The following is a 12,180-nucleotide window of genomic DNA, read 5'->3' as shown; positions in this document are numbered from 1 at the left end:
TAATAACTGGTTCAGCTGTTGTGAAATGTACCAGCCTCATTTCACTAAGGTCAATAGCAATATTTCAGTTATTTAGAAAGCAGATCACTTCTGTTGACTGTTGCCAACAAGATTTTTAGTACTTACCAGATAGAACCTCTAATCTACCAATTTCAAACTAAAATAGCATATTAGAGGCACTTGAGAAGCCCATATTGCAGGATGGAAGGGTTTAGTTACTCAGTAAAAAACAATACTGCAAACACAAAATAGGAGAACTGGGATTTAGAAATTCTACAAGTGTTTTCGGCACTAGGAATGAAGGGCATGAATTACAGGCATGTATTTCCAATGTGGCACATACTGGATATGTTTTTAGTATGGTAAGTCACTCAAGTCTCTTTTAAGTACAATGGTTGTAACCACGCTGCTGGGTTTAGAGAAACAATATTACCTTTTAGTAGGAGAAGGATGCTGCAGTACCGGCTCACCATCACATAAATAAGAGATATCCAAGAAAACTATTGCAGTATTACAGTTTCAAGAAATGAAAACCATTACATGTTCAAAAGAGTAAGCAAAACCACAAGTAATGCCTAAAATACACTGCTTAATCGTTTAGGATGAAAGACACTAAAACATTTCTACCTGAGCCTTAAGCACGTTTGAAATTTTCACTCGCAAAGGTCCAGTTGATGTTACTGTAGTTCTCTCCCAGAGAATGGCATTTGTCTCCCAATAAAACTTCTCGCCAAAAAGATATAAGTTATGGAGTTGACATTGACTGCCTGGACCTGCAAGTCCTGGTACCACCCTATGTGGTGGAGAGGGGAATGCCTTCCAGATACGGGTTCGTGGCAAGCAAAGCATATTCACTAGTCTTTTATTCTCTTCTACACTGACTTTTTTGACTTATCTCTCTTCCCGGATCTTTTTCCCACCATACTTTGTAAAGTTTTGTGTTGTAATGTGTTCTCATGTTGAATAAATCTACTCAAATCACCACATGGTTGACTATTATTAGTGTAATCTACATCATTGTCATATGTAATATCCTCATTGGTGAACCCGGACTGTCTCACCATTTGTTTTGTCTCAGCAAAAATTTTTCGAATGGCAGTGTTGTTTACTATGCACAATGGACCTCCCTCCATTACAAACACATTTCCAAATGCTTCCACAAGGCATTTCACATCAAGATTGTTAAAACCCAGCACAACATACAGTGCAAATAACCATTAAAACATAGAGGTCCACCCGTCATTTTATCATATCCAGGTGGCATAACCTATACCGCTTCAGAACAGTGTGGTTTTGGCATCCCACACTCTGCATCTCCACCTGGACTGGAGCTGCTCACATACTTGAACCTCTGCCTCATGTGTGTTTCGGACCAGACATTACCACGTCCCCCAAACTGCTATGCTCTATATACTGTGGTTGAGGCAACTTATATTCCATATGTGACTTTCACTACCATTCCATTTTTGTCATCTGCAGCCATGGCTATGCCTGCTGTGACGGGCAACTGTGTTTCCTTGCACCATACCCCCAGTACTGGGGCCATAGGCATTGTACGACATACCGCATTTGCTGCTCTCACCCTTTCACCCCACTTGCACCTGGTGTTACCAGCTGCGTCAGCCATGCCAGTTCTGTGCCCTGCATATTGTTGCCACCAAACTGAGTCCTTAGGCAACACACCCAGTTACACCTTCTGATGCTCCCCATTGCCGTATCTGACGATGGTGCCACCTTCCGCCATGCAAGTCTACGTTGTCTCCATCCCATTACTCCGCTACACCACAATGGCCCATGGCACAACCCTTCTGGGCAACCTGTTGCACTCAATAAAGATTTTGGCTCCCAATGCCAATGCCACAAAGAACGCTAAGAGAAAAATGTTCCCTACCCCAATGCATTTGGATTGCCCACATCTTCATATCATTGATGAACTTTGAATTGTAAGCTACATACGCTTTTTCCTTTACAGTTATTAGAAAAAGTGATAAAGATGAAAAATAGTGAAAATATCACCCTTAAGAAACTACATCTATTGTGTTTCCATTTTGCACATTTAACTAGAAAATATGACATCTATAAAGGATCTGAGACTGTTTAAAGACTAAAAAACTGACTGTTTTGAGAGTAAAAAACTGGTAATATGAAAAAGTTAACACAGTAACAAAATTAGATGCATGACACCCAATTAATAACTTTCTCAAAAAAATAAAATTTACTTCTTAAAAATGAACAATTTTACTACAAAAATATATAAAAATAACAACACAAGAAAGATACTTATAATCAATTGCCTAAAAAGTGCCAATTATATTTAATCCATGAACAACTTGGATGAAATATGTTGAGTTCTTATCATTCTCCTATCCAAGAGAATATAAGATATGAGTTTACGTTTATAGTGTTTTCAAAAATTACCACGTGAAATATGTCACACGAGTTATCATGCACAAAAGAGAATGAAAAATATACATGATGTTTTCTCACAGTCACCATTAATTTTTTATCATAATATATGATATAATGGCTATAGACTTGTGTACTTTCTTCTTAAGATTGAATTAAAAAAAGCTCTTGTATCTTATCTGTTAGGCAGATCATGTACAAGAATAAATTAATCTAGCTGCCATAATATTTACTGAACATTAATTTGTTTTATTATCTGCCAAACATGGTAAATTTAGGCTGTTTCATGAAGCTGTTACAGTGACCAATAAAAAAAATCAAGAAAAACTGAATATTAACTGTCTGTGAACTTTTGCACAATGTGCCCAGAATAATTGGAATTCACTTATATAATAACTGATGTCAGTCTTCAGTGCAACTTATCTCCATTAGCAGCTTTCCATAATCCAGGAACAAATTATTGTAATTAGAGAAAATTGTGAAGAGGTTAACAGTTTATTAATTCTATTGCACCAGTTGCTCATTTGTATTGATTTGAAGGCAAGAAGTCAAAGCTGGCATCATGCAGGTTCGTGCGTTGTAGAGGGTCATACACTGAAATCACAAGTAGTCTGATTCAACATTCTGTAGGAATCTGTTGTTGATCTTCAGAGTGACCAATGCCAGTAAATTTTGACTCTGTAAGATAACAAGCTGACTGTAAAGATGTTGAAGAAGTTGCTTAGGTTTCTTTGTGTCATAAATTATTCAAATGAATTATTGTTCATTTAACTCAGTTTGAATTGAGTTTAAAGAATCACCGCAAATACATGATCACTTTCATTATTTCTGTATAAATACCTCATTAGATGTAATATTATATTGAACTGACAATGATACAATTACAAGCAATGACACATTATAATTATCAGTGTGAGAATCATGCCACAAAAGTCACCGATCACTTAAACATAAAGTCATAAGCCAAAAACTCAATACAATGAAAAAAATGTCAGATAAATAAAAAAAAACATAGGCATGTGATTTATTTTAACCGGATAACCAGTAATCTTTGATGAAAAGATGCTGACTCTGCATGATGCCATGTGGTACTCTGCATTTACATTCCATCATAGGCTGGTCCACCACCACCTTCTGGTACCACCCAATTGATGTTCTGGCTTGGGTCTTTAATGTCACAAGTTTTGCAGTGGATGCAGTTTTGTGCATTTATCTGCAATCTCTGCCCAGTGCCATCTTCAAGTGGAACAAATTCATACACTCCTGGAAGGGAAGGAATTTTTTCACATTAAAATGTGTTACATTATTTACAAGTCAATTAAAATAAAGACTATAGAAATTTCTGCAAGTTCCACAAAAAATAGGAAGATATTAAATAAATAGCTCATTAGGTGCTAGATCTACAAATTATTTCATTATATGAAACTGCAAATCGCTGTTCACAGCATACACTGTTCAGTCAAAAGCCTTCTCTAAATTTATGTATGTTCTACATATAGATGTGAATTTCTCCATTTATCTTCTAAGATAACAATATTATGAAAAGGTAAGTTGCTACGCAACATTTAGTGGAGATGCTGAGTCACAGATAGGCACAACAAAAAGACTGTCTGTCATTTTGTTGTGTCTATCTGCAACTCAGCATCTCCACTATATGGTGAGTAGCAACTTTCCTTTTCATAATATTGTTATATTCCATCCTGGATTTTCCACTGATTATCTTCTAAGATAATGTCATAAGTCAGCACTACATTGTATGTTTGTTTGATTTGTCTGGATCCCAAATTGTTCACCCTTAAGGTCAGTTTCCACAATTTTTTTTCTATTTGTTCCTAGTTAGATAATTCATGTCAGCATTTTGCAAGTATTACTTATTAAATTAAACTGATGGTGTAGTAACGCAATGCTCAGCACCTATCTTTTGTGAAACATGAATTACTACAGTCTTTTTGAAGTCTGAGTTATTGATATTCTATAACATGCAATGTGGAATATTTCTGACATTGTTCAGTCTCTCAAGCACTTCAGTAATTCTAAGGGAAAGACCAATCCTTTTGAGTCAGTCTTTGGAGTGGCCCACTATGAATTCCTTTCCTGTGTCAGCCTCCTCATCTCAAAGTAGCAGCTGGCCGGGGTGGCCGAGCGGTTCTAGGCGCTACAGTCTGGAACTGCGCGACTGCTACGGTCGCAGGTTCGAATCCTGCCTCGGTCATGGGTGTGTGTGATGTCCTTAGGTTAGTTAGGTTTAAGTAGTTCTAAGTTCTAGGGGACTGATGACCTCAGAAGTTAAGTCCCATAGTGCTCAGAGCCATTTGAACCATTTTTTTCAAAGTAGCACTTGCAATCTACGTCCTCAATTATTCGCTGGATGTATTCCAGTCTCTGTCTTCCTCTATCATTTTTGCCCTCTACATCCCTTCTAATACCATGGAAGTCATTCCCTGGTGTCCTAACAGATGGCCTATCATCCTGTCCCTTCTCCTTGTCAGTGCTTCCCACATATTCCTTTCCTCTTCGATTCTGTGCCGAACCTCTTCATTCCTTATCTTGTCAATCCACCTAATTTTCAACATTCGCCTGTAGCACAACACCTCAGAGGAGAAGGGTTCGATTATCTTCTGTTCTTGTTTTCACACTACCATAGAATGCTGTGCTCCAAACATACATTCTCAGAAATGTCTTCCCCAAGTTAAGGCCTATGTTTGATACTAGTAGACTTCTCTGGGCCAGGAATGCCCTTTTTGCCAGTTCTATTCCACTTTTGGTGTTCTTCTTTCTCTGTTCATCACTGCTTATTTTGCTGCCTGGGTAGTAGAATTCCTTAAATTCATCTACTTCGTGGACGTCAATCTTGATGTCAAGTTTCTTGCTGTTCTCATTTCTGCTACGTTTCATTACTTTTGTCTTTCTTTGATTTAATCTCAGTTGTTTGTTAACTATTGTTTCTTCAGGTCGCAAAACAGCTGATGTCATAAGTGCCCGTTTACTCTCAGTCCATGTTCTGTACTCATTAGACTGTTCATTCCATTCAGCAGATCATGTAATTCTTCTTCACTTTCACTCAGGATAGCAATGTCATCAGCAGCTCATATCGTTGATATCCTTTCACTTTGAATTTTAATTCCACTCCTGAACCTTTATTTTATTTCCACCACTGTTTCTTTGATGTAAGATTGAACAGTAGGGGTGAAAGACTACATCCCTGCCTTACACCCTTTTTAATCCAAGCACTTCGTTTTTGGTCGTCCACTCTTATAATTCTCTCTTGGCTTTTGTACACATTGTATATTACCTGTCTCTCCCTGGAGCTTACCCCTATTTTTCTCAGGATTTCGAATATCTTGCACGATTTTATATTGTCGAACACTTTTTCCAAGTCGACAAATCCAATGAATGTGTATTATTTTTCTTTAGTCTTGCTTCCATTATCAACTGCAATGTCAGAAATGCCTCTCTGGTGCCTTTACTTTTCCTAAAGCCAAACTGATCGCCATCTAACATATCCTTTTTTTTCATTCTTCTGTATATTATTCTTGTCGTCAACTTGTATGCATGAGCTGTTATGCTGATTGTGCAATAAGTCCCACACTTGTCAGCTCTTGCAGTCTTCAGAATTGTGTGGATGATATTTTTCCGAAAGTCAGATGGTGTGTCGCCAGACTCATACATTCTACACTCCAACGAGAATAGTAGTTTTCTTGCCACTTCCCCCACTGATTTTAGGAATTCTGATGAAATGTTATCTATCCTTTCTGTCTTATTTGATCTCAAATCCTTCAAAGTTTACTTAAATTCTGATTCTAATACTGGATCTCCTATATCTTCTAAATTGACTCCTGTTTCTTCTTCTATCACGTCAGACAAATCTTCCCCTCATAGAGGCCTTCAGTGTACTCTTTCCACCTATCCACTCTTTCCTCTGCCTTTAACAATAGAATTACCATTTTACTCATCATTAGTTACACCAGGTATATTCGATCCAGGGCTGGCACACCTCCCTGAATCACGGGAGCAGTGTGCTGACAAGTGCAGCTATCCAGGTGGGTCGATTGATAAATACCAGTAAATTAATTATTTAATTACCACAACACAACACCCGGCCCACAAGCAGAGATCTCCAACCCTGCCGGTAATCGAACCCGGGCCCACTTGCATGGGAGGAAAGCACGTTACCACCCAGCTAAGCAGGCGGACTCTGACTGAACTCAAATAAATTTTGCATCAAGCATGCTAGAAAAACCTCAGTGACCACCTAACCAGCCAAGAGCACTAAATGCCTACATTGCACTACAACTGGTGGAAAGAGGGGGGGGGGGGATAGTGAGGGTTTAATGTCTCATCAATAATGGGCCATTAGAGACAGATCATTAGCTTGGACTGGAGAAGAAATTGGAAGGAAATGGGCAGTTCCCTTGTCAAACGATACTCTGTGAGTCCCGTAAGTAACTTAGAGAGACCACAGAAATCAATATGAAGGGATGGGGAATTTAATTGTCATCCTCCCGAATGAAGTCAAGTGTCTTATCGCTGTATCACTCTGCCTGGTCTCTAATTGGAGAAGAAATGGACACTACGTTGATAAATATTTGGTGACAAAATATTAACAAAGAATTAAATTTAAACTATTAGCGTTCTTGAAGGGAAAAAATCATCTCTCCGTGGATGAAAGTGGTTGACATATACAAGACGTAAAAAAAAAAAAAAAGTTAAATGAGAGGTGGTAGTACTCCTCGAAACAAGGAAAGTGAGTCCAATAAACTTGGGTCTGGAAAGGCCTACTTTTGCGATAAACAAGAGCTTACAGGAGATATTCAACGCGGCGTCCACTCATGACAATGCAACCCTCTGCCCCCCGGCATAAGGAACGACGCACCCTTTGAAGTACAACTGGTCGTTGTTGCACCTGCTGGCACTCATTAAAGACGCGATCCGGTTGTGTACACACATCGTTGACTGGCGTGGCGTATTCTTTCTTTCGTGTCCCCATAACCAAAAGGGGACTGAGGTGTGGGGAACGTGCACACCAAATGAGATAAAAATGACCAAAAAATGGTTAATTATTGGTGTAGAAAAACGTAACAAATGCAAATAATCCATCTCATGCGTCACACAGTGCCTTATCACTGGGCCATTTAGCTTGCTAGTTGGTCTGTAGACGTTGATCTTCTGTTGCTGGCAACATTCAGCTAGCTTTTGTTCGCTCGCATCCTCAATGCGCCAGATGTCGCGAGTCATTATAAACACAAAACGGCCACGAGGCGACGCTCAACTGTCCCGGACGCAGCCCCATTCGCCACCGTCTGCTGCGGCAGCTCCCCTGCCCCCGTCACCCTGCTAGGTCCCAGCATTAACAGAGCCGCGCGTGGCACGCCGCCTGCCGCAGTCACGCGGCTAATCACATTATTACGAGGCCGATCGGTCAGCGCGCGCAAGCCTTTCATCGGCGCCGAGCAGCCCCTGTTGCTTTTCGGTGCCCTGAGGGGTGTCTGGGGAGCTCGCGAACAAAAGGTGACACACCGCCGACGCCAGCCCCCGCAATCAATAGCGCACGCGCCAAGCCTAACACGGCTTGCTGAGGGTCTCCCCATCTGCATATCAAAGCGTTGCTTCCGAGCACCGGCAGATTCTGAGCCGAGGTCAAAAAAAATAAACAATGCACTCACTCAAGCCTCCACATCCCACGATTATAAACGCCTTGACGTCATCGTGCTCGATATCCTGGCAGTGGAAAATCTCCACAAGCTCTGACGAAGCCATCTGTGTGCTTGTCTCGTCAATGTGCCCTTCCTTTGTTCTTCTTAAAGCTTGACATCCGGATTACGACGCCTGGCACCGCAATCAAATGCTCAATGATTGAACAAAAATGGGAAAATACTGAGATATCAATGTGGCCAATTGACGCCAGTATAGTCCGGATTAGATTAGACGTGTTTTTCGTTCTAATTGATCCATAGTGAGGAGATCCTCTGGGATGGGAACACGTCAGAAAACAACGATACACAACAAATGGTGATTTATATTTGGAGGGACGTCAGGTGGAGGCGCCAAGAACAGATATCCCCTGTCCCACGCTGAGTATGTAATGTAATGCGTAAGTTGATGACACCGTTTGGCGACAACGCAGTAAAATGACTTAAGATGTAAGTGCTCGCAACTCTTGGTTGCTTTATCTTTTTTTAAATCGTTCTTACAGCAAACCAGTCAGATGTTACTTTAGAAATACATCTACTAATCAAAGAAAGTTGCTTTCGAAATTTAACTTTATGTCTTTTGTTTCGAATGGGATAGATTTACAGCGAGCATTGCCTGTACAAGATTGCACAACGTTTCAGAAGTATCTGTGAACTGCAAAGGAGGGAAGCAGTTCCTGGTTCACAGCTTACACACAGACGCCATAAAACACCCAAGTCTATCAACACCCTCCGATTCATTTCAACAAAGTGTCTTGATAGATTTTGAAATGGATAGTGTGACCGGCTGCAAGTACCTGAGTAACTGTCAGTCACCCATCCTAGAGGTAAAATAAAATAACGACGAAACCGGAGAAGATCGCACTTAAAGCTTACATGACATTAGGTGAGATGATCTATAGATCATTGAATGACTGCTTGCAACAGTGATGAAAAACAAATTACAACATGCGACAACGAATCACTGTGACTCGATACGCTATCTCATAGGTTTTCAGTGTTGCGTTTCGCCGGCCGAAGTGGCCGCGCGGTTCTGGCGCTGCAGTCTGGAACCGCGAGACTGCTACGGTCGCAGGTTCGAATCCTGCCTCGGGCATGGATGTGTGTGATGTCCTTAGGTTAGTTAGGTTTAACTAGTTCCAAGTTCTAGGGGACTAATGACCTCAGCAGTTGAGTCCCATAGTGTTCAGAGCCATTTTTTGTTGCGTTTCAGTGTGAGGGGGCGATCAAAAAGTTCTCGTTGGAAGGCCGTACAGTCCAGAATCGATATGCCAGGGCAAATTCGCAGTGAGTATTGAGACAATCAACTCACCGACGCACCGGGTTGAAGATACCAGTTTAGTAAAACATCGTGTCCTGCTGCTTAAAAAAGTCCGTAGCCGAACGGTCTGCTGCACATCCTTCGTCCGACAGGAATCACTGATTCCTCAAGGGCTTTTTTAAGGGACCGAACGCGTTATAAGCGCATTGGGAGGGTTAGGACTCCAGGGCGAGTGCTCGAGTGTGTCACTTAAGCTGGCCTAACTTTCGCGTTATTACATTTGAGATATGGGGACGTGGCTTATCACGAAGCAGCAGTATCCCTTATCGGTTTTCGACAGATATGCTGCCTCGTACACATTTTTCCTTCTCCGATGGGAGTCTGCCGGTGTTTGTACTTCGACTGATTAAAAAAAATGCACGTTGGTCCAGTTTGGACGCATCTGGTAATAACGTTGCCATAGTTCACGTTTCTGCTTTTACCGCACGCACATCGGAAAGACACGAATGCCACACCAATCCCTACCTACATGTTGGTGCCTATATACCCGTATCGGAGTTGCGATTCGTTGCATATACGCTGCAGAAACGCCCTCAAACGGAAACTTCTTGATCGCCCCTATTTAAACACTTTACATGAATTACGAGGGGTGTTTTTTATCTTTCGACATAGTCTCCTTTTAGAATTATACACTTCGTCCAACGCTGCTCTAATTTGTTGATCCTTTCCGAATAACAGGAATTGTCCACGTCTGCAAAATAGCTATTGGTTGCTGCAATCACCTCCTCGTTTGAATAAAATATTTGTTCCGCCAGCCATTTCTTCAAATTGGGGAACAAATAGTAGTCCGAGGGAGCCAAGTCTGGAGGATAGGGGGGGATGTGAAACGAGTTGGAATGCTATTTCCATTACTTCTGCGACCACACCTACTGAGGTGTGTGCCGGTGCATTGTCATGATGGAAAATGACTTTTTTGCTTTCCAATCGCCGGCGTTTTTCTTGCAGCTCGGTTTACAAACGTTCAAATAACGATGAATAATATGCAGTTGTAATAGTTTTACCCTTTTTCAGATAGTCGATGAGGATTATCCCTTGCGAATCCCAAAAGACAGTCGCCATAACCTTTCCGGCCGAAGGAATGGTCTTCGCCTTTCTTGGTACAGATTCTCCCTTGGTAACCCACTGTTTAGATCGTTCTTTGGTCTCAGGAGTATAGTAACGTATCCATGTTTCACCATAGTGACGAAACGACGCTGAAAGTCCTGCGGTTTCTTCCTGAACAGCTGCAAACCAGCCTTGCAACACTTCACACGATTCCGTTTTTGATCAAGCATGAGCAATCGCGGAATCCATCTTGCGGATAACTTTCTCATGTCCAAATGTTTATGCAAAATATTATGTACCCATTCATTCTAGATGCCCACAGCAATAGCAATCGCACGCACCTTAACTCTTCTGTCATCCATCACCATATCATGGATTTTGTCAATGATTTTTGGAGTCGTAGCCTCCACAAGGCGCCCAAAACGTTCAGCATTACTTGTGCCCATATGGCCACTCTGAAAATTTAGAAACCACTTATAAACTGTTCTAATCGAAGTTACAGAGTCACCATAATGTTTATCAAGCTTCTCTTTAGTCTCCTGAGGCGTTTTGCCTTTCATAATGTTTAATCACCACACGAAATTCTTTTTCGTCCATTTTCTGACAATCACTCGACTTCCTTGATTCACACGAATGCCAAATACAAAGAAATAGACCAATATGGCTGAAACTTGGTGTACGTTCTTTCCAAAGATGCTACTAACTAAACATGACCTCGATACGCGCTGGTGGTGCCATCTCTCGGACTTTGCAGGGACTTTACAAACACCCCTCGTACATTAAGTAAACACCCACGAGAACGCCAATAATCCTGAGCTAACACAGACAATCAATAACTTAAATGACATGACATTTAAGAATTAAGAGCATCCAGAGATATACAATGACTTACAGCTCATAATAAAATTGTCATCAACAGGTGATTTGTCTGGTGTCCCCTTCGCCTTGTCTAATTTGCTGGTATGGGCATAATCGACGTAGATAATCAGTTTAAGGCGGTCGACGGAAATCATTTAGGATGTCACTGACATCGACATCATCATCATTATCATCATCATCATCATCATCATCATCATCATCATCATAATCATAATCATCATAATCATAATCATCATCATCATCATCATCATCATCATCATCATCATCATCATAATCATAATCATCATCATCCAAGACTGATTATGCCTTTCAGCGTTCAGTCTGGAGCATAGTCCCCCTTATAAAATTCCTCCATGATCCCCAATTCAGTGCTAACATTGGTGCCTCTTCTGATGTTAAGCCTATTACTTCAAAATCATTCTTAACCAAATCCAGGTACCTTCTCCTTGGTCTACCCCGACTCTACCCTCTACTGCTGAACCCATGAGTCTCTTGGGTAACCTTGCTTCTCCCATGCGTGTAACATGACTCCCCGCCCCCCCCATCTGAGCCTGTTCGCCCTGAGTGCTACATCTATAGAGTTCATTCCCAGTTTTTCTTTGATTTCCTCATTGTGGACACCCTCCTGCCATTGTTTCCATCTACTAGTACCTGCAATCATCCTAGCTACTTTCATATCCGTAACCTCAACCTTATTGATAAGGTAGCCTGAATCCACCCAGCTTTCGCTCCCATACAACAAAGTTGGTCGAAAGATTGAACGGTGCACTGATAACTTTGTCTTTGTACTGACTTCCTCCTTGCAGAAGAGAGTAGATCGTAGCTGAGCGCTCACTGCAT

The 12,180-nt window shown here is 41.1% G+C and overlaps 1 protein-coding gene across 1 annotated transcript in view; it reads right to left on the bottom strand.

Annotated features, from left to right (window-relative positions):
• Positions 1–2,188: 2,188 nt before the first annotated feature.
• The window catches only part of LOC124621888 (electron transfer flavoprotein-ubiquinone oxidoreductase, mitochondrial), a 103,058-nt gene continuing 93,066 nt past the window's right edge, over positions 2,189–12,180 (bottom strand). Inside the window, exon 11 of the mRNA XM_047147358.1 lies at positions 2,189–3,669. Within this exon, the coding sequence (XP_047003314.1) occupies positions 3,506–3,669 (164 nt within the window). The 3' untranslated portion in view covers positions 2,189–3,505. The remainder of the gene's footprint in view (positions 3,670–12,180) is intronic.

The sequence above is a fragment of the Schistocerca americana genome, chromosome 7 (genome assembly GCF_021461395.2).
Source record: "Schistocerca americana isolate TAMUIC-IGC-003095 chromosome 7, iqSchAmer2.1, whole genome shotgun sequence".
In the NCBI taxonomy this organism is placed as follows: Eukaryota; Metazoa; Arthropoda; class Insecta; order Orthoptera; family Acrididae; genus Schistocerca; species Schistocerca americana.
This window is presented reverse-complemented; position numbering and strand designations above follow the sequence as displayed.